General features: G+C 57.5%; 1 protein-coding gene across 1 annotated transcript in view; it reads left to right on the top strand.

The window, feature by feature from the left end:
* GPAA1 (glycosylphosphatidylinositol anchor attachment 1) overlaps positions 1-26,576 on the top strand; it is a 104,969-nt gene that overhangs the window by 71,594 nt on the left and 6,799 nt on the right. The window contains 2 exon segments of the mRNA XM_075580933.1: positions 15,968-16,045; positions 17,649-17,845. Of these exon segments, the coding sequence (XP_075437048.1) occupies positions 15,968-16,045; positions 17,649-17,845 (275 nt within the window).

The following is a 26,576-nucleotide window of genomic DNA, read 5'->3' on the forward strand; positions in this document are numbered from 1 at the left end:
GTGTGTGAGGGGGAGGCTGGCACTGCCACTGCCCGCGCTGTACCTGTGCTGTGTATACATGGTGTAGTAGTGTGTGTGAGGGGGAGGCTGGCACTGCCGCTGTACCTGTGCTGTGTATACATGGTGTAGTAGTGTGTGTGAGGGGGAGGCTGGCACTGCCCGCGCTGTACCTGTGCTGTGTATACATGGTGTAGGAGTGTGTGTGAGGGGGAGGCTGGCACTGCCGCTGCCTGCGCTGTACCTGTGCTGTGTATACATGCTGTAGTAGTGTGTGTGAGGGGGAGGCTGGCACTTCCGCTGCCCGCGCTGTACCTGTGCTGTGTATACATGGTGTAGTAGTGTGTGTGAGGGGGAGGCTGGCACTGCCCGCGCTGTACCTGTGCTTTGTATACATGGTGTGGTAGTGTGTGTGAGGGGGAGGCTGGCACTGCCGCTGCTCGCGCTGTATCTGTGCTGTGTATACATGGTGTAGTAGTGTGTGTGAGGGGGAGGCTGGCACTGCCGCTGCTCGCGCTGTATCTGTGCTGTGTATACATGGTGTAGTAGTGTGTGTGAGGGGGATGCTGGCACTGCGCTGCCCGCGCTGTACCTGTGCTGTGTATACATGGTGTAGTAGTGTGTGTGAGGGGGAGGCTGGCACTGCCCGTGCTGTACCTGTGCTGTGTATACATGGGGTAGTAGTGTGTGTGAGGGGGAGGCTGGCACTGCCCGCGCTGTACCTGTGCTGTGTATGCATGGTGTAGTAGTGTGTGTGAGGGGGAGGCTGCCGCTGCCAGCGCTGTACCTGTGCTGTGTATACATGGTGTAGTAGTGTGTGTGAGGGGGAGGCTGGCACTGCCGCTGCTCGCGCTGTATCTGTGCTGTGTATACATGGTGTAGTAGTGTGTGTGAGGGGGAAGCTGGCACTGCCGCTGCCCGCGCTGTACCTGTGCTGTGTATACATGGTGTAGTAGTGTGTGTGAGGGGGAGGCTGGCGCTGCCCGCGCTGTACCTGTGCTGTGTATACATGGTGTAGTAGTGTGTGTGAGGGGGAGGCTGGCACTGCCGCTGCCCGCGCTGTACCTGTGCTGTGTATACATGGTGTAGTAGTGTGTGTGTGAGGGGAGGCTGGCACTGCCCGCGCTGTACCTGTGCTGTGTATACATGGTGTAGTAGTGTGTGTGAGGGGGAGGCTGGCGCTGCCCGCGCTGTATCTGTGCTGTGTATACATGGTGTAGTAGTGTGTGTGAGAGGGAGGCTGGCACTGCCCGCGCTGTACCTGTGCTGTGTATACATGGTGTAGTAGTGTGTGTGGGGGGGAAGCTGGCACTGAAGCTGCCCGTGCTGTGCCTGTGCTGGGTATACATGGTGTAGTAGTGTGTGTGAGGGGAGGCTGGCACTGCCCGCGCTGTACCTGTGCTGTGTATACATGGTGTAGTAGTGTGTGTGAGGGGGAGGCTGGCACTGCCGCTGCTCGCGCTGTATCTGTGCTGTGTATACATGGTGTAGTAGTGTGTGTGAGGGGGAAGCTGGCACTGCCGCTGCCCGCACTGTACCTGTGCTGTATATACATGGTGTAGTAGTGTGTGTGAGGGGGGGCTGGCACTGCCCGCGCTGTACCTGTGCTGTGTATACATGGTGTAGTAGTGTGTGTGAGGGGAGGCTGGCACTGCCGCTGTCCGCGCTGTACCTGTGCTGTTTATACATGGTGTAGTAGTGTGTGTGAGGGGGAGGCTGGCACTGCCGCTGCCCGTGCTGTGCCTGTGCTGTGTATACATGGTGTAGTAGTGTGTGTGAGGGGGAGGCTGGCACTGCCCACGCTGTACCTGTGCTGTGTATACATGGTGTAGTAGTGTGTGTGAGGGGGGGGAGGCTGGCACTGCCCGCGCTGTGCCTGTGCTGTGTATACATGGTGTAGTAGTGTGTGTGAGGGGGAGGCTGGCACTGCCCGCGCTGTACCTGTGCTGTGTATACATGGTGTAGGAGTGTGTGTGAGGGGGAAGCTGGCACTGCCGCTGCCCGTGCTGTACTTGTGCTGTGTATACATGGTGTAGTAGTGTGTGTGAGGGGGAGGCTGGCACTGCCGCTGCCCGCGCTGTACCTGTGCTGTGTATACATGGTGTAGTAGTGTGTGTGAGAGGGAGGCTGGCACTGCCGCTGCCCGCGCTGTATCTGTGCTGTGTATACATGGTGTAGTGGGGTGTGTGAGGGAGAGGCTGGCACTGCCGCTGCCCGCGCTGTACCTGTGCTGTGTATACATGGTGTAGTAGTGTGTGTGAGGGGGAGGCTGGCACTGCCGCTGCCCGCGCTGTACCTGTGCTGGGTATACATGGTGTAGTAGTGTGTGTGAGGGGGAGGCTGGCACTGCCACTGCCCGTGCTTTGCCTGTGCTGGGTATACATGATGTAGTAGTGTGTGAGAGGGGGAGGCTGGCACTGCCGCTGCCCGCGCTGTACCTGTGGTGTGTGTGAGAGGGAGGCTGGCACTGCCGCTGCCCGCGCTGTACCTGTGCTGCGTATACATGGTGTAGTAGTGTGTGTGAGGGGAATCTTTTTTATTTTAAATACAAAATAGAATTATTTACAAATACACACAATACTTACTTTTTTTTCTTTTTTGCACCATTTTTCTTTTTGTCCATTTTCTTTCTCCCGGGGGACTCTCTGATGGCAGATTTCTCTTATTCGATGGTCCGGCCATCTCAATGTCCTGAATAGATCCAGACCGATGCGAGGTCTGACTGTCCGACATATCGGGTCTGCGTCATCCATCTTTTCACCCCAACTCTTTTCCTCCAATACCTCATATGTATTGTGCAGCGAGATCTCTTCTTGGACAGTTTCTGTAGTTTTCTTGCTAGCTGAGCTGGTTTGGGCAGCCTTGTTTTTACTTGTTATTGTTTCCCATTCATTATAGCCATCTTTGCGAGGTTTGCCGCCATCTTTGCGCGGTTCGCCGCCATCTTTGCAGGGTTCGCCGCCATCTTTGCAGGGTTCGCCGCCATCTTTGCAGGGTTCGCCGCCATCTTTGCAGGGTTCGCCGCCATCTTTGCAGGGTTCGCCGCCATCTTTGCAGGGTACATCACCTTCCTGAGTAGAATTCTCTGTGTTAGGTACAAAACTCAGATCACTCCTGTGCTCTCCGTCTGACCCCCTTTGGGCTGGAAGCGTATATGTCAGAACCAGAGACTTTAAAACCTCTTCCACAGGTGCAAGTTGAAGGCTTTCTGATGACTCTGTGTCATTCTGCCTGTAATGGTTGTGTTCGGCTTCTGGGCAATCTTTAAAGGAATGACCACATTTATAGCACAGGTTGCAGACAATGTCCTTGTCACACTCAGAGCTGTGATGACCAATAGAACCACACAAAGTGCACCTGATTTTGTCACACGCTGAGCTTAAGTGCCTGGGGGAATCACATTTAAAACACTTTTTAGGCTGTCCCCAATAAAAACATCGCCCGCGATCCCTTCCAATATATATGGCGTTTGGGAGGTGACATGCCACATTGTGTGTGTATCTGAGCTTAACTTTAAACTTGTAGCCCCCATTCCAGAAACCTTCAGCATCCATACTTTTCACTGGACCGGACTGAACATCGCACTGTCTTTGCAGCCCGGTTTAAGGACACTCACTTTAAGTACACTCGCGAGTAAGTACATATCGCCCAATAGGCAAACGGCAGCTCACGCATGCACCTGTCAGCACGTCCTGAACAGCAATACCAGCTCCCTACCTGCACCGAAGCTGTGCGCAAGCGGGGAGACTATAGAGCCTGTTACACATGTGTTATTTACATCAGTTATGCACGTATATGACGATTGCAGTACAGTACATGCATCGATAAGTGGGGAAAGGTACTGTAGTGCTTCACTTTAAGTACATTTTCGCTTTACATACATGCTCCGGTCCCATTGCGTACGTTAATGTGGGGTATGCCTGTATCTTCAACCGCTACAGTCTCAATATCAAAGATAATATTCACTTCCACGGTCACAGGGCGAGAAACCTGGATAACTTTAAAGAATTCCCATTCAGGATTATCCTTCACTTCTCTGTAACGAAACCAGAATTTTGCTAGCCCTTCTGGTGTCTTAAAGCTGACTTCGTAGTTTCTGCTACTAGGAGCATGTAACAAAGCAAACACCTCACTGGGTTGGAAGCCAAGAGAAACTTTGTTCAAGTCTTTTCCTACAACAAATCTGTCCGGTATAGGAACCATATCCCCCCAATAATGCAGCCTGACTACGTTCCTGCGCTTTCTGGCATCATCAAATGACAAATAAGATGTACCTGGGCGTCTTGTACTCCATGCTGACTGCTGTGGGGGAGCTGGCTCAGCCGCTCCTGTTGGTTTTTGCTGCCGTTCCTGCTTCAGCTAAGGACCTTGCTTTTGCCGCTCCTGTTTCTGCTAAGGGCTTTGATGCTGCTGCAGGCTGTATGGATTTCTCTCCCACTTTTGGAATCTCCATTTCTTGCGCCTCAAAAGCCTCTACTGCTTCAGCGTTCTCCACTGCTTCAGCCATTTCTATTTCAGACACTTCTTCCTGTGCCTGGGCTGTTTGCTGCTCTGTCTCAGGTGTATTGCCAGCATCATTCAGGCTCTCAACCTGGGCTGTTTGCTGCATGTCTGCCTTGGGTGTGACTGCTAATTCCTGCACCTGTCTGCAACCATCAGCTGCTTGTAGTCTCTCTGTATCAGGTGCAGTTTCTCTATCTCCGGTGCAGCTGTATGCAGGGTCTCTGCGTCAGGTACAGTTGTTTGCGGGGTCACTGCGTCAGGTGCAGTTGCTTGCAGGGTCTCTGTCTCAGGTGTAGCTGTATTTGCCTGTGCATTAGTGTGTACGTCCTTGCCAATTTGTGGGATAACAATTTTTGTGACCCCCAAGTCTCCTTTTCTCATGCTCTGCCTGCCTTTTACTCCTGGCTTCATTAGACCTTGAGCTGGTTTTAGCCGCAGTTCTCTTACCCGTCTGGTTCTGAGCCGGACTTTCAGTATTCTCCATTTCAGATTCTTTCTGCCCAACATTTTCATTCATCTCTTTTTCCATATTTTCTGACTCTTTCTTTTGCAGAAGTTTCTGCACTTTAGCTTCCAGTGAAACTTTCTTATCCGCATTCAGATTAGCTTAGACCTGGTTCCCACTCCTCTCCCTCCTCCAGGGTCTGCCGCCATCTTGGCTCACAGCTCCTCCCCTTCCTGTGTGTGAGTGGGAGGCTGGCACTGCCGCTGCCCGCGCTGTTCCTGTGCTGTGTATACATGGTGTAGTAGTGTGTGTGAGGGGGAGGCTGGCACTGCCGCTGCCCGCGCTGTACCTGTGCTGTGTATACATGGTGTAGTAGTGTGTGTGAGGGGGAGGCTGGCACTGCCGCTGCCCGTGCTGTACCTGTGCTGTGTATACATGGTGTAGTAGTGTGTGTGAGGGGGAGGCTGGCACTGTCGCTGCCCGCGCTGTACCTGTGCTGTGTATACATGGTGTACTAGTGTGTGTGAGGGGGAGGCTGGCACTGCCGCTGCCCACGCTGTATCTGTGCTGTGTATACATGGTGTACTAGTGTGTGTGAGGGGGAGGCTGGCACTGCCGCTGCCCACACTGTATCTGTGCTGTGTATACATGGTGTAGTAGTGTGTGTCAGGGGCAGGCTGGCACTGCCCGCGCTGTACCTGTGCTGTGTATACATGGTGTAGTAGTGTGTGAGGGGGAGGCTGGCACTGTCGCTGCCCGCGCTGTACCTGTGCTGTGTATACATGGTGTAGTAGTGTGTGTGAGGGGGAGGCTGGCACTGCCGCTGCCCGCGCTGTACCTGTGCTGTGTATACATGGTGTAGTAGTGAGTGTGAGGGGAATCTTTTTTATTTTAAATACAAAATACAAATATTTACAAATACACACAATACTTACAGAATAGCACCCAGAGAATCACATACACATTACATTTATCTTAGAGAGATTCCCTTTTCAAAGATATCTAAACGCATCTCTCCAACCTCTCAGATTCCCCCTGCTTTATACACTTTACTGATAGATAAATAACACAAAGTAATCAGGCAAGTTTCCTGCAAAAAGAAAATCTAATTCTTAATGTCCTTTAGAATAGAAAAGACTTGAGTCTGTATCTTTTTCCCTTAATACAGGCATACCCCGCATTAACGTACGCAATGGGACCGGCGCATGTATGTAAAGCGAAAATGTACTTAAAGTGAAGCACTACCTTTTTTCCCATTTATCAATGCATGTACTCTACTGCAATCGTCATATCCGTGCATAACTGATATAAATAACTCATTTGTAACAGGCTCTATAGTCTCCACACTTGCGCACAGCTTCGGGAAAGGTAGGGAGCTGGTATTGCTGTTCAGGACGTGCTGACAGGCGCATGCGTGAGCTGCCGTTTGCCTATTGGGCGATATGTCCTTACTCGCGAGTGTACTTAAAGTGAGTGTCCTTAAACCGGGGTATGCCTGTACTATACACATTAATTAGTTGCCTCCTTCAGCGGAGAGCGGCACTTTGCATATTTAGTGAATCACCATCACCTTTTTTTTTTTCTTTTTTGCACCATTTTTCTTTTTGACCATTTTCTTTCTCCCGGGGGGACTCTCTGATGGCAGATTTCTCTTATTTGATGGTCCGGCCATCTCAATGTCCTGAATAGATCCAGACCGATGCGAGGTCTGACTGTCCGACATATCGGGTTCTGCGTCATCCATCTTTTCGCCCCAACTCTTTTCCCCCAATACCTCATATGTATTGTGCAGCGAGATCTCTTCTTGGACAGTTTCTGTAGTTTTCTTGCTAGCTGAGCTGGTTTGGGCAGTCTTGTTTTTACTTGTTATTGTTTCCCATTCATTATCGCCATCTTTGCGAGGTTCGCCGCCATCTTTGCAGGGTTCGCCGCCATCTTTGCAGGGTTCGCCGCCATCTTTGCAGGGTTCGCCGCCATCTTTGCAGGGTACATCACCTTCCTGAGTAGAATTCTCTGTGTTAGGTACAAAACTCAGATCACTCCTGTGCTCTCCGTCTGACCCCCTTTGGGCTGGAAACGTATATGTCAGACCCAGAGACTTTAAAACCTCTTCTGCAGGTGCAAGTTGAAGGCTTTCTGATGACTCTGTGTCATTCTGCCCATAATGGTTGTGTTCGGCTTCTGGGCAATATTTAAAGGAATGACCACATTTATAGCACAGGTTGCAGACAATATCCTTGTCACACTCAGAGCTGTGATGACCAATAGAACCACACAAAGTGCACCTGATTTTGTCACACGCTGAGCTTAAGTGCCTGGGGGAATCACATTTAAAACACTTTTTAGGCTGTCCCCAATAAAAACATCGCCCGCGATCCCTTCCAATATATATGGTGTTTGGGAGGTGACATGCCACATTGTGTGTGTACCTGAGCTTAACTTAAAACTTGTAGCCCCCATTCCAGAAACCTTCAGTATCCATACTTTTCACTGGATCGGACAGAACATCGCACTGTCTTTGTAGCCAAAAACATATATCTTCAACCGCTACAGTCTCAATATCAAAGATAATATTCACTTCCACGGTCACAGGGCGAGATACCTGGATAACTTTAAAGAATTCCCATTCTGGATTATCCTTCACTTCTCTGTAACGAAACCAGAATTTTTCTAGCCCTTCTGGTGTCTTAAAGCTGACTTCATAGTTCCTGCTATTAGGAGCATGTAACAAAGCATAAACCTCACTGGGTTGGAAGCCAAGAGAAACTTTCATCAAGTCTTTTCCTACAACAAATCTGTCCGGTATAGGAACCATATCCCCCCAATAATGCAGCCTGACTACGTTCCTGCGCTTTCTGGCATCATCAAATGACATATAAGATGTACCTGGGCGTCTTGTACTCCATGCTGACTGCTGGGGGGGAGCTGGCTCAGCCGCTCCTGTTGGTTTTGCTGCAGTTCCTGCTTCACCTAAGGACTTTGCCTTTGCCGCTCCTGTTTCTGCCAAGGGCTTTGATGCTGCTGCAGGCTGTATGGATTTCTCTCCCACTTTAGGAATCTCCATTTCTTGCGCCTCAAAAGCCTCAACTGCTTCAGCGTTCTCCACTGCTTCAGCCTTTCTATTTCAGACACTTCTTCCTGTGCCTGGGCTGTTTGCTGCTCTGTCTCAGGTGTACTGCCAGCATCATTCAGGCTCTTAGCCTGGGCTGTTTGCTGTGTGTCTGCCTTGGGTGTGGCTGCTAATTCCTGCACCTGGCTGTAACCCTCAGCTGCTTGTAGTCTCTCTGTATCAGGTGCAGTTGCATGCAGTTTCTCTGTCTCCGGTGCAGCTGTATGCAGGGTCCTATCCACAGTGCAATGGACTTACTTTTATTTATCTGGGAATCTGAGATGTCAGAGTATTTTTTAAATTCAGAAAGTATACTTTCATAACATTTTCTTGATGTTATTAGAATAGATACATCATCTGCATACGCTATACATTTTATACAAATCTTTGGTATTGGCTGGATGTCTCTATTGTCTTCTAACATACGTAAAAAAGGGTCTATAGCAAACACATATAGTAAGGGGCTGAGTGGACATCCTTGACGTACTCCTGATCTAATACGAAAGCAGGATCCAATCCAGCCATTTACAATTGGTTTCCCTTCGGCTTTGTCATATAGAGTTTTCAACCATGATATGAACTGAGTTGGCAAACCATAAGTCTCTAAGACACTAAAAAAATACAAATGATTGACTCTATCAAAGGCCTTCTCCTGATCTAAATTAACAATGTAACCTTCTAAGGCCCCACTTTTTGCCTGCTCAAATATCTCTCTGACACTTATAAGACAGATGGCGATCTTCCTTCCTTGGATCCCACAGGACTGGCTCGTACTTATGAGCGTTTCCGCTACAGATCCCAACCTGGTACACAAAATCTTTGCTAGAATTTTATAATCCGTATTCAATAACGCTATTGGGCGCCAGTTTTTTATATCTCTACTGTCACCTTTTTTATACAGTAAAGTTAATATGGACTGAGACTGCGAGGATGATAATCCGGTCTCATTCAAAGCCTCATTGTACAGATCGCTCAGTACTGGGCTCAGAACCTCACAGAAAAACTGATAGAACTCGGAAGTTAAGCCATCAGAACCAGGAGTTTTGTTTTTTCCCAAGGATCTGATAGCTGTTTCTACCTCCGTTACAGAGATGGGGGAAACTATGGCCGCACAATCCTCTGGTTCTGATTTAGGCGTATTACATTGTTTTAAAACTTTGTCAGTGTTGCTTTTTGCTATCTTTTTCCCATTATATATTTTCTCATAAAAAGAAGTCGCCAAGTCAAGTAATTTCGCCGGATCTGTGACAGATTCCTGCTTTTCATCCCATAACTCATATAAAGCCCTCTTCTGTTTCCTTTCTTTACACTGCTCAAAAATATCAGGTGTGAAACGTGTAAAATCCCCACATTCCCCCTCGTGGGTCAGGGAGGAGAGGCGATTATACAGGGAGGAGAGGCGATTATACAGGGAGGAGAGGCGATTATACAGGGAGGAGAGGCGATTATACAGGGAGGAGAGGCGATTATACAGGGAGGAGAGGCGATTATACAGGGAGGAGAGGCGATTATACAGGGAGGAGAGGCGATTATACAGGGAGGAGAGGCGATTATACAGGGAGGAGAGGCGATTATACAGGGAGGAGAGGCGATTATACAGGGAGGAGAGGCGATTATACTGTCACTCCTTCATTTGTCCTTTTATGTCACGGATGTATTCTGCCTTTACCTCTTCCCCGCTTTGTATGGCAGAAAAAGCGCGATATAATTTCAGTCTGAGTGACAAATATTTCTTATACTTCAAATTATGATAATTACGCGCTTTCTTCTTGAAAAAAACCTTAATTTCGTGTTTTGTTTCCTCCCAGCATGCACCAGAGTTTTCATACAAGCTTATTAATGTTAACCTGGCTTCCAGGAGATCTTTACACCTAGCCACGGTCTTATCACACTTTAGGATATTGGCCCGAGAGAGGGGGGGCCTGACCCAGCGAGGGGGGGGGCCTGCCTGACCCAGCGAGAGAGGGGGGGCCTGACCCAGCGAGGGGGGGGGGCCTGACCCAGCGAGAGAGGGGGGGGCCTGACCCAGCGAGAGAGGGGGGGCCTGACCCAGCGAGAGAGGGGGGGGCCTGACCCAGCGAGAGAGGGGGGGCCTGACCCAGCGAGGGGGGACCTGACCCAGCGAGAGAGGGGGGGCCTGACCCAGCGAGGGAGGGGGGGCCTGACCCAGCGAGAGAGGGGGGGGCCTGACCCAGCGAGAGAGGGGGGCCTGACCCAGCGAGAGAGGGGGGCTTGACCCAGCGAGAGAGGGGGGCCTGACCCAGCGAGAGAGGGGGGGGGGCCTGACCCAGCGAGAGAGGGGGGGGGCCTGACCCAGCGAGAGAGGGGGGGCCTGACCCAGCGAGAGAGGGGGGCTTGACCCAGCGAGAGAGGGGGGCCTGACCCAGCGAGAGAGGGGGGCTTGACCCAGCGAGAGAGGGGGGCCTGACCCAGCGAGAGAGGGGGGGGGCCTGACCCAGCGAGAGAGGGGGGGCCTGACCCAGCGAGAGAGGGGGGCCTGACCCAGCGAGAGAGGGGGGCTTGACCCAGCGAGAGGGGGGGGGCCTGACCCAGCGATAGAGGGGGGGGCCTGACCCAGCGAGAGAGGGGGGGCCTGACCCAGCGAGGGGGGGGGCCTGACCCAGCGAGAGAGGGGGGGGCCTGCCTTACCCAGCGAGAGAGGGGGGGGGCCTGACCCAGCGAGAGAGGGGGGGGGGCCTGACCCAGCGAGAGAGGGGGGGGCCTGTCCCAGCGAGAGAGGGGGGGGCCTGACCCAGCGATAGAGGGGGGGGCCTGACCCAGCGAGAGAGGGGGGGCCTGACCCAGCGAGGGGGGGGGCCTGCCTTACCCAGCGAGAGAGGGGGGGGGCCGACCCAGCGAGAGAGGGGGGGGCCCGACCCAGCGAGAGAGGGGGGGGCCCGACCCAGCGAGAGAGGGGGGGGCCTGACCCAGCGAGAGAGGGGGGGGGGCCTGACCCAGCGAGAGAGGGGGGGGGCCTGACCCAGCGAGAGAGGGGGGGGGCCTGACCCAGCGAGAGTGGGGGGGGGCCTGACCCAGCGAGAGAGGGGGGGGCCTGACCCAGCGAGAGAGGGGGGGCCTGACCCAGCGAGAGAGGGGGGGGGCCTGACCCAGCGAGAGAGGGGGGGCCTGACCGAGAGAGGGGGGGCCTGACCCAGCGAGAGAGGGGGGGGCCTGACCCAGCGAGAGAGGGGGGGCCTGACCGAGAGAGGGGGGGCCTGACCCAGCGAGAGAGGGGGGGGGCCTGACCCAGCGAGAGAGGGGGGGGGCCTGACCCAGCGAGAGAGGGGGGGGGCCTGACCCAGCGAGAGAGGGGGGGGCCTGACCCAGCGAGAGAGGGGGGCCTGACCCAGCGAGGGGGGGGGGCCTGACCCAGCGAGAGAGGGGGGGGGCCGACCCAGCGAGAGAGGGGGGGGCCCGACCCAGCGAGAGAGGGGGGGGCCCGACCCAGCGAGAGATGGGGGGGCCTGACCCAGCGAGAGAGGGGGGGGCCTGACCCAGCGAGAGAGGGGGGGGGGCCTGACCCAGCGAGAGTGGGGGGCCGCCTGACCAAGCGAGAGAGGGGAGGCCTGACCCAGCGAGAGAGGGGGGGGGCCTGACCCAGCGAGAGAGGGGGGGCCTGACCGAGAGAGGGGGGGCCTGACCCAGCGAGAGAGGGGGGGGGCCTGACCCAGCGAGAGAGGGGGGGGGCCTGACCCAGCGAGAGAGGGGGGGGGGCCTGACCCAGCGAGAGAGGGGGGGGGCCTGACCCAGCGAGAGAGGGGGGGGGCCTGACCCAGCGAGAGAGGGGGGCCTGACCCAGCGAGAGAGGGGGGGGGCCTGACCCAGCGAGAGAGGGGGGGGGCCTGACCCAGCGAGAGAGGGGGGGCCTTACCCAGCAAGAGAGGGGGGGGGCCTGACCCAGCGAGAGAGGGGGGGCCTGACCCAGCGAGAGAGGGGGGGCCTGACCCAGCGAGAGAGGGGGGGCCTGACCCAGCGAGAGAGGGGGGGGGGCCTGACCCAGCGAGAGAGGGGGGGCCTGACCCAGCGAGGGGGGGGGGCCTGACCCAGCGAGAGAGGGGGGGGGCCTGACCCAGCGAGAGAGGGGGGGGCCTGACCCAGCGAGAGAGGGGGGGGCCTGACCCAGCGAGAGAGGGGGGGCCTGACCCAGCGAGAGAGGGGGGGGCCTGACCCAGCGAGGGGGGGGGGGCCTGACCCAGCGAGAGAGGGGGGGGCCTGACCCAGCGAGGGAGGGGGGGGCCTGACCCAGCGAGAGAGGGGGGGGGCCTGACCCAGCGAGAGAGGGGGGGGCCTGACCCAGCGAGGGGGGGGGGGGCCTGACCCAGCGAGGGGGGGGGGCCTGACCCAGCGAGGGGGGGGGGCCTGACCCAGCGAGGGGGGGGGGGCCTGACCCAGCGAGAGAGGGGGGGGGCCTGACCCAGCGAGAGAGGGGGGGCCTGACCCAGCGAGAGAGGGGGGGCCTGACCCAGCGAGAGAGGGGGGGCCTGACCCAGCGAGAGAGGGGGGCTTGACCCAGCGAGAGAGGGGGGGCCTGACCCAGCGAGAGAGGGGGGCTTGACCCAGCGAGAGAAGGGGGGCCTGACCAAGCGAGGGGGGGGGCCTGATCCTGCGAGGGGGGCCTGACCCAGCGAGAGAGGGGGGGGCCTGACCCAGCGAGAGAGGGGGGGGCCTGACCCAGCGAGAGAGGGGGGGACCTGACCCAGCGAGAGAGGGGGGGCCTGACCCAGCGAGAGAGGGGGGGCCTGACCCAGCGAGGGGCGGGGGGCCTGACCCAGCGAGGGGGGGGGGCCTGACCCAGCGAGAGAGGGGGGGGCCTGACCCAGCGAGAGAGGGGGGGCCTGACCCAGCGAGGGGGGGGGGCCTGACCCAGCGAGAGAGGGGGGGCCTGACCCTGCGAGAGAGGGGGGGGCCTGACCCAGCGAGAGCGGGGGGGGCCTGACCCAGCGAGAGAGGGGGGGCCTGACCCAGCGAGAGAGGGGGGGGGCCTGACCCAGCGAGAGAGGGGGGGGGCCTGACCCAGCGAGAGAGGGGGGGCCTGACCCAGCGAGAGAGGGGGGGCCTGACCCAGCGAGAGAGGGGGGGCCTGACCCAGCGAGAGAGGGGGTCCTGACCCAGCGAGAGAGGGGGGGCCTGACCCAGCGAGAGAGGGGGGGCCTGACCCAGCGAGAGAGGGGGGGGCCTGACCCAGCGAGAGAGGGGGGGGCCTGACCCAGCGAGAGAGGGGGGGGCCTGACCCAGCGAGAGAGGGGGGGGCCTGACCCAGCGAGAGAGGGGGGGGGCCTGACCCAGCGAGAGAGGGGGGCCCTGACCCAGCGAGAGAGGGGGGGGCCTGACCCAGCGAGGGGGGCCTGACCCAGCGAGAGAGGGGGGGGCCTGACCCAGCGAGGGGGGCCTGACCCAGCGAGGGAGGGGGGGCCTGACCCAGCGAGAGAGGGGGGGCCTGACCCAGCGAGGGGGGGGGGGCCTGACCCAGCGAGAGAGGGGGGGCCTGACCCTGCGAGAGAGGGGGGGGCCTGACCCAGCGAGAGCGGGGGGGGCCTGACCCAGCGAGAGAGGGGGGGCCTGACCCAGCGAGAGAGGGGGGGGGCCTGACCCAGCGAGAGAGGGGGGGGGGCCTGACCCAGCGAGAGAGGGGGGGCCTGACCCAGCGAGAGAGGGGGGGGGCCTGACCCAGCGAGAGAGGGGGGGCCTGACCCAGCGAGAGAGGGGGGCCTGACCCAGCGAGAGAGGGGGGGCCTGACCCAGCGAGAGAGGGGGTCCTGACCCAGCGAGAGAGGGGGGGCCTGACCCAGCGAGAGAGGGGGACCTGACCCAGCGAGAGAGGGGGGGCCTGACCCAGCGAGAGAGGGGGGGGCCTGACCCAGCGAGAGAGGGGGGGGCCTGACCCAGCGAGAGAGGGGGGGGCCTGACCCAGCGAGAGAGGGGGGGGCCTGACCCAGCGAGAGAGGGGGGGCCTGACCCAGCGAGAGAGGGGGGGGGCCTGACCCAGCGAGAGAGGGGGGGGCCTGACCCAGCGAGAGAGGGGGGGGGCCTGACCCAGCGAGAGAGGGGGGGCCTGACCCAGCGAGAGAGGGGGGGCCTGACCCAGCGAGAGAGGGGGGGACCGACCCAGCGAGAGAGGGGGGGGCCTGACCCAGCGAGAGAGGGGGGGACCGACCCAGCGAGAGAGGGGGGGGCCTGACCCAGCGAGAGAGGGGGTCCTGACCCAGCGAGAGAGGGGGGGCCTGACCCAGCGAGAGAGGGGGGGGGCCTGACCCAGCGAGAGAGGGGGGGGGCCTGACCCAGCGAGAGAGGGGGTCCTGACCCAGCGAGAGAGGGGGGGCCTGACCCAGCGAGAGAGGGGGGACCTGACCCAGCGAGAGAGGAGGGGCCTGACCCAGCGAGGGGGGGGGGCCTGACCCAGCGAGAGAGGGGAGGCCTGACCCAGCGAGAGAGGGGGGGCCTGACCCAGCGAGGGGGGGGGGGCCTGACCCAGCGAGAGAGGGGGAGGCCTGACCCAGCGAGAGAGGGGGGGCCTGACCCAGCGAGGGGGGGGGGGCCTGACCCAGCGAGAGAGAGGGGGGCTTGACCCAGCGAGAGAGGGGGGGCCTGACCCAGCGAGAGAGGGGGGGGCCTGACCCAGCGAGAGCGGGGGGGGCCTGACCCAGCGAGAGAGGGGGGGCCTGACCCAGCGAGAGAGGGGGGGGCCTGACCCAGCGAGAGAGGGGGGGGCCTGCCTTACCCAGCGAGAGAGGGGGGGGCCTGACCCAGCGAGAGAGGGGGAGGGCCTGACCCAGCGAGAGAGGGGGGGGGCCTGACCCAGCGAGAGAGGGGGGCCCTGACCCAGCGAGAGAGGGGGGCCCTGACCCAGCGAGAGAGGGGGGGCCTGACCCAGCGAGGGGGGGGGCCTGACCCAGCGAGAGAGGGGGGGGCCTGACCCAGCGAGAGAGGGGGGGGCCTGACCCAGCGAGAGAGGGGGGGCCTGACCCAGCGAGGGGGGGGGGGCCTGACCCAGCGAGAGAGGGGGGGGCCTGACCCAGCGAGAGAGGGGGGGGGCCTGACCCAGCGAGAGAGGGGGGGGGCCTGACCCAGCGAGAGAGGGGGGGGCCTGACCCAGCGAGAGCGGGGGGGGCCTGACCCAGCGAGAGAGGGGGGGCCTGACCCAGCGAGAGAGGGGGGGGGCCTGACCCAGCGAGAGAGGGGGGGGGCCTGACCCAGCGAGAGAGGGGGGGCCTGACCCAGCGAGGGGGGGGGGCCTGACCCAGCGAGAGAGGCGAGGCCTGACCCATCGAGGGGGGGGCCTGACCCAGCGAGAGAGGGGGGGCCTGACCCAGCGAGAGAGGGGGGGGCCTGACCCAGAGAGAGGGGGGGGGGCTGCCCTGACCCAGAGAGAGGGGGGGGCCGCCCTGACCAAGGAGGGGGGGGGGGCCGCCCTGACCAAGGAGGGGGGGGGCCGCCCTGACCCAGCTCAGGAAGTACCCAGAGACAAGGTGGCCGGAGGCCGTGTAACACGTCCTCCTCACACCTCTCCCTCCCTCCTCACACCTCTCCCTCCCTCCTCACACCTCTCCCTCCCTCCTCACACCTCTCCCTCCTCACACCTCTCCCTCCCTCCTCACACCTCTCCCTCCTCACACCTCTCCCTCCCTCCTCACACCTCTCCCTCCTCACACCTCTCCCTCCCTCCTCACACCTCTCCCTCCTCACACCTCTCCCTCCCTCCTCACACCTCTCCCTCCTCACACCTCTCCCTCCTCACACCTCTCCCTCCTCACACCTCTCCCTCCTCACACCTCTCCCTTCTCACACCTCTCCCTCACTCCTGGTGAGGCTGTAACCGCCCTCCCCCCCCCCCCATGCCGCCCCGGGACACGGCCGGAGACGCACCCTCTGCATGTCTAAGGTCATTACCACCGTTTCCTTAACCTGGTGACCACTCTCTGGACCTGTGGATTAAGCTGAGCCGGTCAGAGGGAGTGACGGAGGACGGGGAGACAGCAGGCGGAGGAGAGCAGGTACAGCTGGGTTTGGGGGGGACATGTGAGGGGGGAGCAGGTACACCTGGGTCTGGGGGGGACATGTGAGGGGGGAGCAGGTGCAGCTGGGTCTGGGGGGGACATGTGAGGGGGGAGCAGGTACACCTGGAAGTAGGGGGGGGTCATGAGAGGGGAGCAGGTGCAGCTGGGTCTGGGGGGGAACATGTGAGAGGGGAGCAGGTACGCCTGGAAGTAGGGGGTGGGGGGGTGTACACCTGCATGTGGGGTGGGGGGGGGTACACCTGCATGTGGGGGTGTCATGTGAGGGGAGAGCAAGTACACCTGGATGTGGGGGGGTACATTTGAATGTGTGGGGGGGGGGGGGGGTGATGTGAGGGGAGAGCAGGGATTATGTAAAGTCTTAGAGGGTGAGATTAACCCATTCTCTGCTAGGGGGCGCTGCAGCACATTCTGGAGCCGTGTGTAAGAGGACGCCCCTCTAGTGCCGACGCCCCTCTAATGCCGACGCCCCTCTAGTGCCGACGCCCCTCTAGTGCCGACGCCCCTCTAGTGCCGACGCCCCTCTAGTGCCGACGCCCCTCTAGTGCCGACGCCCCTCTAGTGCCGACGCCCCTCTAGTGCCGACGCCCCTCTAGTGCCGACGCCCCTCTAGTGCCGACGCCCCTCTAGTGCCGACGCCCCTCTAGTGCCGACGCCCCTCTAGTGCCGACGCCCCTCTCATGCCGACGCCCCTCTAATGCCGACGCCCCTCTAATGCCGACGCCCCTCCAACGCCGACGCCCCACCAACGCCGACGCCCCTCCAACGCCGACGCCCCTCCAACGCCGACGCCCCTCCAACGCCGACGCCACGCCGACGCCGACGCCCCTCCAACGCCGACGCCCCTCCAACGCCGACGCCCCTCCAACGCCGACGCCCCTCCAACGCCGACGCCCCTCCAACGCCGACGCCCCTCCAAGGCCGACGCCCCTCCAAGGCCGACGCCCCTCCAAGGCCGACGCCCCTCCAAGGCCGACGCCCCTCCAAGGCCGACGCCCCTCCAAGGCCGACGCCCCTCCAAGGCCGACGCCCCTCCAAGGCCGACGCCCCTCTAATGCCCCTCTAATGCCGACGCCCCTCTAATGCCGACGCCCCTCTAATGCCGACGCCCCTCTAATGCCGACGCCCCTCTAACGCCGACGCCCCTCTAATGCCTCTAAGACTTTCGCTTCCTAATGTAACCCGTACTGTGCCGGTAAGCGCCGGGCCCCTCTCCCGTACTCTGCCGGTAAGCGCAGGGCCCCTCTACCATACTCTGCCGGTAAGCGCAGGGCCCCTCACCCGTACTCTGCCGGTAAGCGCCGGGCCCCTCTCACCCGTACTCTGCCGGTAAGCGCCGGGCCCCTCTCACCCGTACTCTGCCGGTAAGCGCCGGGCCCCTCTCCCGTACTCTGCCGGTAAGTGCCGGGCCCCCCTCTCCCGTACTCTGCCGGTAAGCGCAGGGCCCCTCTCACCCGTACTCTGCCGGTAAGCGCAGGGCCCCTCTCACCCGTACTCTGCCAGTAAGCGCCGGGCCGTGGCGTCGGTGATGGTCACCGTGTTCCTGCCTGCGGTGACCTTCTGACCCTGTCCTTGTGTTTAGGATTCCAGGCCTGGGTTCCTGTCTCTGGTCACCCCCATAGTGATCGCTCACGCCACGGGCCTCTGCCTCTACTACCTGCCCGTCCTGGGCCAGGAGATGGCCACGGAACACTTCCCCGTGTCAGAGTCCGAGGCCGTGGTACTGATCGCCATCGCTATATATGTGGCAGGGCTGGCACTGCCCCACAATACTCACAGGTACTGACCGGGGAGTATTATATACACACACCCAGGGCTGGCACTGCCCCACAATACTCACAGGTACTGACCGGGGAGTATTATATACACACACAGGGCTGGCACTGCCCCACAATACTCACAGGTACTGACCGGGGAGTATTATATACACACCCAGGGCTGGCACTGCCCCACAATACTCACAGGTACTGACCGGGGAGTATTATATACACACACAGGGCTGGCACTGCCCCACAATACTCACAGGTACTGACCGGGGAGTATTATATACACACACCCACTGCTGGCACTGCCCCACAATACTCACAGGTACTGACCGGGGAGTATTATATACACACACCCAGGGCTGGCACTGCCCCACAATACTCACAGGTACTGACCGGGGAGTATTATATACACACACCCAGGGCTGGCACTGCCCCACAATACTCACAGGTACTGACCGGGGAGTATTATATACACACACAAGGCTGGCACTGCCCCACAATACTCACAGGTACTGACCGGGGAGTATTATATACACACACCCAGGGCTGGCACTGCCCCACAATACTCACAGGTACTGACCGGGGAGTATTATATACACACCCAGGGCTGGCACTGCCCCACAATACTCACAGGTACTGACCGGGGAGTATTATATACACACCCAGGGCTGGCACTGCCCCACAATACTCGCAGGTACTGACCGGGGAGTATTATATACACACCCAGGCCTGGCACTGCCCCACAATACTCAAAGGTACTGACCGGGGAGTATTATATACACACACCCAGGGCTGGCACTGCCCCACAATACTCACAGGTACTGACTGGGGAGTATTATTTACACACACCAAGGGCTGGCACTGCCCCACAATACTCACAGGTACTGACCGGGGTGTATTATATACACACACCCAGGGCTGGCACTGCCCCACAATACTCACAGGTACTGACTGGGGAGTATTATACACACACACAGGGCTGGCACTGCCCCACAATACTCACAGGTACTGACCGGGGAGGGCTGGCACTGCCCCACAATACTCACAGGTACTGACCGGGTAGTATTATATACACACACCCAGGGCTGGCACTGCCCCACAATACTCACAGGTACTGACCGGGGAGTATTATATACACACACCCAGGGCTGGCACTGCCCCACAATACTCACAGGTACTGACCGGGGAGTATTATACACACACACACAGGGCTGGCACTGCCCCACAATACTCACAGGTACTGACCGGGTAGTATTATACACACACACACAGGGCTGGCACTGCCCCACAATACTCACAGGTACTGACCGGGGAGTATTATACACACACACAGGGCTGGCACTGGCCCACAATACTCACAGGTACTGACCGGGGAGTATTATATACACACACCCAGGGCTGGCACTGCCCCACAATACTCACAGGTACTGACCGGGGAGTATTATATACACACACCCAGGGCTGGCACTGCCCCACAATACTCACAGGTACTGACCGGGGAGTATTATATACACACACCCAGAGCTGGCACTGCCCCACAATACTCACAGGTACTGACCGGGGAGTATTATACACACACACAGGACTGGCACTGCCCCACAATACTCACAGGTACTGACCGGGGAGTGTTATACACACACAAAGGGCTGGCACTGCCCCACAATACTCACAGGTACTGACCGGGGAGTATTATATACACACACCCAGGGCTGGCACTGCCCCACAATACTCATAGGTACTGACCGGGGAGTATTATATACACACACCCAGGGCTGGCACTGCCCCACAATACTCACAGGTACTGACCGGGGAGTATTATATACACACACCCAGGGCTGGCACTGCCCCACAATACTCACAGGTACTGACCGGGGAGTATTATATACACACACCCAGGGCTGGCACTGCCCCACAATACTCGCAGGTACTGACCGGGGAGTATTATATACACACACCCAGAGCTGGCACTGCCCCACAATACTCACAGGTACTGACCGGGGAGTATTATACACACACCCAGGGCTGGCACTGCCCCACAATACTCACAGGTACTGACCGGGGAGTATTATATACACACACAGGGCTGGCACTGCCCCACAATGCTCACAGGTACTGACCGAGGAGTATTATATACACACACCCAGGGCTGGCACTGCCCCACAATACTCACAGGTACTGACCGGGGAGTATTATATACACACACAGAGCTGACACTGCCCCACAATACTCACAGGTACTGACTGGGGAGTATTATTTACACACACCAAGGGCTGGCACTGCCCCACAATACTCACAGGTACTGACCGGGGTGTATTATATACACACACCCAGGGCTGGCACTGCCCCACAATACTCACAGGTACTGACCGGGGAGTATTATACACACACACACAGGGCTGGCACTGCCCCACAATACTCACAGGTACTGACCGGGTAGTATTATACACACACACACAGGGCTGGCACTGCCCCACAATACTCACAGGTACTGACCGGGGAGTATTATACACACACACAGGGCTGGCACTGGCCCACAATACTCACAGGTACTGACCGGGGAGTATTATATACACACACCCAGGGCTGGCACTGCCCCACAATACTCACAGGTACTGACCGGGGAGTATTATATACACACACCCAGGGCTGGCACTGCCCCACAATACTCACAGGTACTGACCGGGGAGTATTATATACACACACCCAGAGCTGGCACTGCCCCACAATACTCATAGGTACTGACCGGGGAGTATTATACACACACAGGACTAGCAGTGCCCCACAATACTCACAGGTACTGACCGGGGAGTATTATATACACACACCCAGAGCTGGCACTGCCCCACAATACTCACAGGTACTGACCGGGGAGTATTATACACACACACAGGACTGGCACTGCCCCACAATACTCACAGGTACTGACCGGGGAGTATTATACACACACAAAGGGCTGGCACTGCCCCACAATACTCACAGGTACTGACCGGGGAGTATTATATACACACACCCAGGGCTGGCACTGCCCCACAATACTCATAGGTACTGACCGGGGAGTATTATATACACACACCCAGGGCTGGCACTGCCCCACAATACTCACAGGTACTGACCGGGGAGTATTATATACACACACCCAGGGCTGGCACTGCCCCACAATACTCACAGGTACTGACCGGGGAGTATTATATACACACACCCAGGGCTGGCACTGCCCCACAATACTCGCAGGTACTGACCGGGGAGTATTATATACACACACCCAGAGCTGGCACTGCCCCACAATACTCACAGGTACTGACCGGGGAGTATTATACACACACCCAGGGCTGGCACTGCCCCACAATACTCACAGGTACTGACCGGGGAGTATTATATACACACACAGGGCTGGCACTGCCCCACAATGCTCACAGGTACTGACCGAGGAGTATTATATACACACACCCAGGGCTGGCACTGCCCCACAATACTCACAGGTACTGACCGGGGAGTATTATATACACACACACAGAGCTGACACTGCCCCACAATACTCACAGGTACTGACTGGGGAGTATTATTTACACACACCAAGGGCTGGCACTGCCCCACAATACTCACAGGTACTGACCGGGGTGTATTATATACACACACCCAGGGCTGGCACTGCCCCACAATACTCACAGGTACTGACCGGGGAGTATTATACACACACACACAGGGCTGGCACTGCCCCACAATACTCACAGGTACTGACCGGGTAGTATTATACACACACACACAGGGCTGGCACTGCCCCACAATACTCACAGGTACTGACCGGGGAGTATTATACACACACACAGGGCTGGCACTGGCCCACAATACTCACAGGTACTGACCGGGGAGTATTATATACACACACCCAGGGCTGGCACTGCCCCACAATACTCACAGGTACTGACCGGGGAGTATTATATACACACACCCAGGGCTGGCACTGCCCCACAATACTCACAGGTACTGACCGGGGAGTATTATATACACACACCCAGAGCTGGCACTGCCCCACAATACTCATAGGTACTGACCGGGGAGTATTATACACACACAGGACTAGCAGTGCCCCACAATACTCACAGGTACTGACCGGGGAGTATTATATACACACACCCAGAGCTGGCACTGCCCCACAATACTCACAGGTACTGACCGGGGAGTATTATACACACACACAGGACTGGCACTGCCCCACAATACTCACAGGTACTGACCGGGGAGTATTATACACACACAAAGGGCTGGCACTGCCCCACAATACTCACAGGTACTGACCGGGGAGTATTATATACACACACCCAGGGCTGGCACTGCCCCACAATACTCATAGGTACTGACCGGGGAGTATTATATACACACACCCAGGGCTGGCACTGCCCCACAATACTCACAGGTACTGACCGGGGAGTATTATATACACACACCCAGGGCTGGCACTGCCCCACAATACTCACAGGTACTGACCGGGGAGTATTATATACACACACCCAGGGCTGGCACTGCCCCACAATACTCGCAGGTACTGACCGGGGAGTATTATATACACACACCCAGAGCTGGCACTGCCCCACAATACTCACAGGTATTGACCGGGGAGTATTATACACACACCCAGGGCTGGCACTGCCCCACAATACTCACAGGTACTGACCGGGGAGTATTATATACACACACAGGGCTGGCACTGCCCCACAATGCTCACAGGTACTGACCGAGGAGTATTATATACACACACCCAGGGCTGGCACTGCCCCACAATACTCACAGGTACTGACCGGGGAGTATTATATACACACACAGAGCTGACACTGCCCCACAATACTCACAGGTACTGACCGGGGAGTATTATATACACACAGAGCTGGCACTGCCCCACAATACTCACAGGTACTGACCGAGGAGTATTATATACACACACCCACTGCTGGCACTGCCCCACAATACTCACAGGTACTGACCGGGGAGTATTATACACACACCCAGGGCTGGCACTGCCTCACAATACTTACAGGTACTGACCGAGGAGTATTATATACACACACCCAGGGCTGGCACTGCCCCACAATACTCACATGTACTGACCGGGGAGTATTATATACACACACAGGGCTGGCACTGCCCCACAATACTCACAGGTACTGACCGGGGAGTATTATATACACACACCCAGGGCTGGCACTGCCCCACAATACTCACAGGTACTGACCGAGGAGTATTATATACACACACACACCGGGATGGCACTGCCCCACAATACTCACAGGTACTGACCGGGGAGTATTATATACACACACCCAGGGTTGGAACTGCCCCACAATACTCACAGGTACTGACAGGGGAGTATTATATACACACACCCAGGGCTGGCACTGCCCCACAATACTCACAGGTACTGACCGGGGAGTATTATAAACACACACACCCAGGGCTGGCACCTCCCCACAACACTCACAGGTACTGACCGAGGAGTATTATATACACACACCCAGGGCTGGCACTGCCCCACAATACTCACAGGTACTGACCGAGTATTATATATACACTCACACACACAGGGCTGGCACTGCCCCACAACACTCACAGGTACTGACCGGGGAGTATTATATACACACACCCAGGGCTGGCACTGCCCCACAATACTCACAGGTACTGACCGGGGAGTATTATAAACACACACACCCAGGGCTGGCACCTCCCCACAACACTCACAGGTACTGACCGAGGAGTATTATATACACACACCCAGGGCTGGCACTGCCCCACAATACTCACAGGTACTGACCGGGGAGTATTATACACACACCCAGGGCTGGCACTGCCTCACAATACTTACAGGTACTGACCGAGGAGTATTATATACACACACCCAGGGCTGGCACTGCCCCACAATACTCACAGGTACTGACCGAGGAGTATTATATACACACACCCAGGGCTGGCACTGCCCCACAATACTCACAGGTACTGACCGGGGAGTATTATACACACACCCAGGGCTGGCACTGCCTCACAATACTTACAGGTACTGACCGGGGAGTATTATACACACACCCAGGGCTGGCACTGCCTCACAATACTTACAGGTACTGACCGAGGAGTATTATATACACACACCCAGGGCTGGCACTGCCCCACAATACTCACAGGTACTGACCGGGGAGTATTATATACACACACCCAGGGCTGGCACTGCCCCACAATACTCACAGGTACTGACCGGGGAGTATTATATACACACACACACAGGGCTGGCACTGCCGCACAATACTCACAGGTACTGACCGGGGAGTATTATATACACACACACAGGGCTGGCACTGCCCCACAATACTCACAGGTACTGACCGGGGAGTATTATATACACACACAGAGCTGGCACTGCCCCACAATACTCATAGGTACTGACCGGGGAGTATTATACACACACAGGGCTGGCACTGCCCCACAATACTCACAGGTACTGACCGGGGAGTATTATATACACACACCCAGGGCTGGCACTGCCCCACAATACTCACAGGTACTGACCGGGGAGTATTATATACACACACACAGGGCTGGCACTGCCCCACAATACTCACAGGTACTGACCGGGGAGTATTATATACACACACACAGGGCTGGCACTGCCCCACAATACTCACAGGTACTGACCGGGGAGTATTATATACACACACAGAGCTGGCACTGCCCCACAATACTCATAGGTACTGACCGGGGAGTATTATACACACACAGGGCTGGCACTGCCCCACAATACTCACAGGTACTGACCGGGGAGTATTATATACACACACACAGGGCTGGCACTGCCCCACAATACTCACAGGTACTGACCGGGGAGTATTATATACACACACACAGGGCTGGCACTGCCCCACAATACTCACAGGTACTGACCGGGGAGTATTATATACACACACACAGGGCTGGCACTGCCCCACAATACTCACAGGTACTGACCGGGGAGTATTATATACACACACAGAGCTGGCACTGCCCCACAATACTCACAGGTACTGACTGGGGAGTATTATTTACACACACCAAGGGCTGGCACTGCCCCACAATACTCACAGGTACTGACCGGGGTGTATTATATACACACACACAGGGCTGGCACTGCCCCACAATACTCACAGGTACTGACCGGGGAGTATTATATACACACACACAGGGCTGGGACTGCCCCACAATACTCACAGGTACTGACCGGGGAGTATTATAAACACACACACCCAGGGCTGGCACCTCCCCACAACACTCACAGGTACTGACCGAGGAGTATTATATACACACACCCAGGGCTGGCACTGCCCCACAATACTCACAGGTACTGACCGGGGAGTATTATACACACACCCAGGGCTGGCACTGCCTCACAATACTTACAGGTACTGACCGAGGAGTATTATATACACACACCCAGGGCTGGCACTGCCCCACAATACTCACAGGTACTGACCGAGGAGTATTATATACACACACCCAGGGCTGGCACTGCCCCACAATACTCACAGGTACTGACCGGGGAGTATTATACACACACCCAGGGCTGGCACTGCCTCACAATACTTACAGGTACTGACCGGGGAGTATTATACACACACCCAGGGCTGGCACTGCCTCACAATACTTACAGGTACTGACCGAGGAGTATTATATACACACACCCAGGGCTGGCACTGCCCCACAATACTCACAGGTACTGACCGGGGAGTATTATATACACACACCCAGGGCTGGCACTGCCCCACAATACTCACAGGTACTGACCGGGGAGTATTATATACACACATACACAGGGCTGGCACTGCCCCACAATACTCACAGGTACTGACCGGGGAGTATTATATACACACACACAGGGCTGGCACTGCCCCACAATACTCACAGGTACTGACCGGGGAGTATTATATACACACACAGAGCTGGCACTGCCCCACAATACTCATAGGTACTGACCGGGGAGTATTATACACACACAGGGCTGGCACTGCCCCACAATACTCACAGGTACTGACCGGGGAATATTATATACACACACCCAGGGCTGGCACTGCCCCACAATACTCACAGGTACTGACCGGGGAGTATTATATACACACACACAGGGCTGGCACTGCCCCACAATACTCACAGGTACTGACCGGGGAGTATTATATACACACACACAGGGCTGGCACTGCCCCACAATACTCACAGGTACTGACCGGGGAGTATTATATACACACACAGAGCTGGCACTGCCCCACAATACTCATAGGTACTGACCGGGGAGTATTATACACACACAGGGCTGGCACTGCCCCACAATACTCACAGGTACTGACCGGGGAGTATTATATACACACACACAGGGCTGGCACTGCCCCACAATACTCACAGGTACTGACCGGGGAGTATTATATACTCACACACAGGGCTGGCACTGCCCCACAATACTCACAGGTACTGACCGGGGAGTATTATATACACACACACAGGGCTGGCACTGCCCCACAATACTCACAGGTACTGACCGGGGAGTATTATATACACACACAGAGCTGGCACTGCCCCACAATACTCACAGGTACTGACTGGGGAGTATTATTTACACACACCAAGGGCTGGCACTGCCCCACAATACTCACAGGTACTGACCGGGGTGTATTATATACACACACACAGGGCTGGCACTGCCCCACAATACTCACAGGTACTGACCGGGGAGTATTATA

The sequence above is a fragment of the Ascaphus truei genome, chromosome 2 (assembly GCF_040206685.1).
Source record: "Ascaphus truei isolate aAscTru1 chromosome 2, aAscTru1.hap1, whole genome shotgun sequence".
Taxonomy (NCBI): Eukaryota; Metazoa; Chordata; class Amphibia; order Anura; family Ascaphidae; genus Ascaphus; species Ascaphus truei.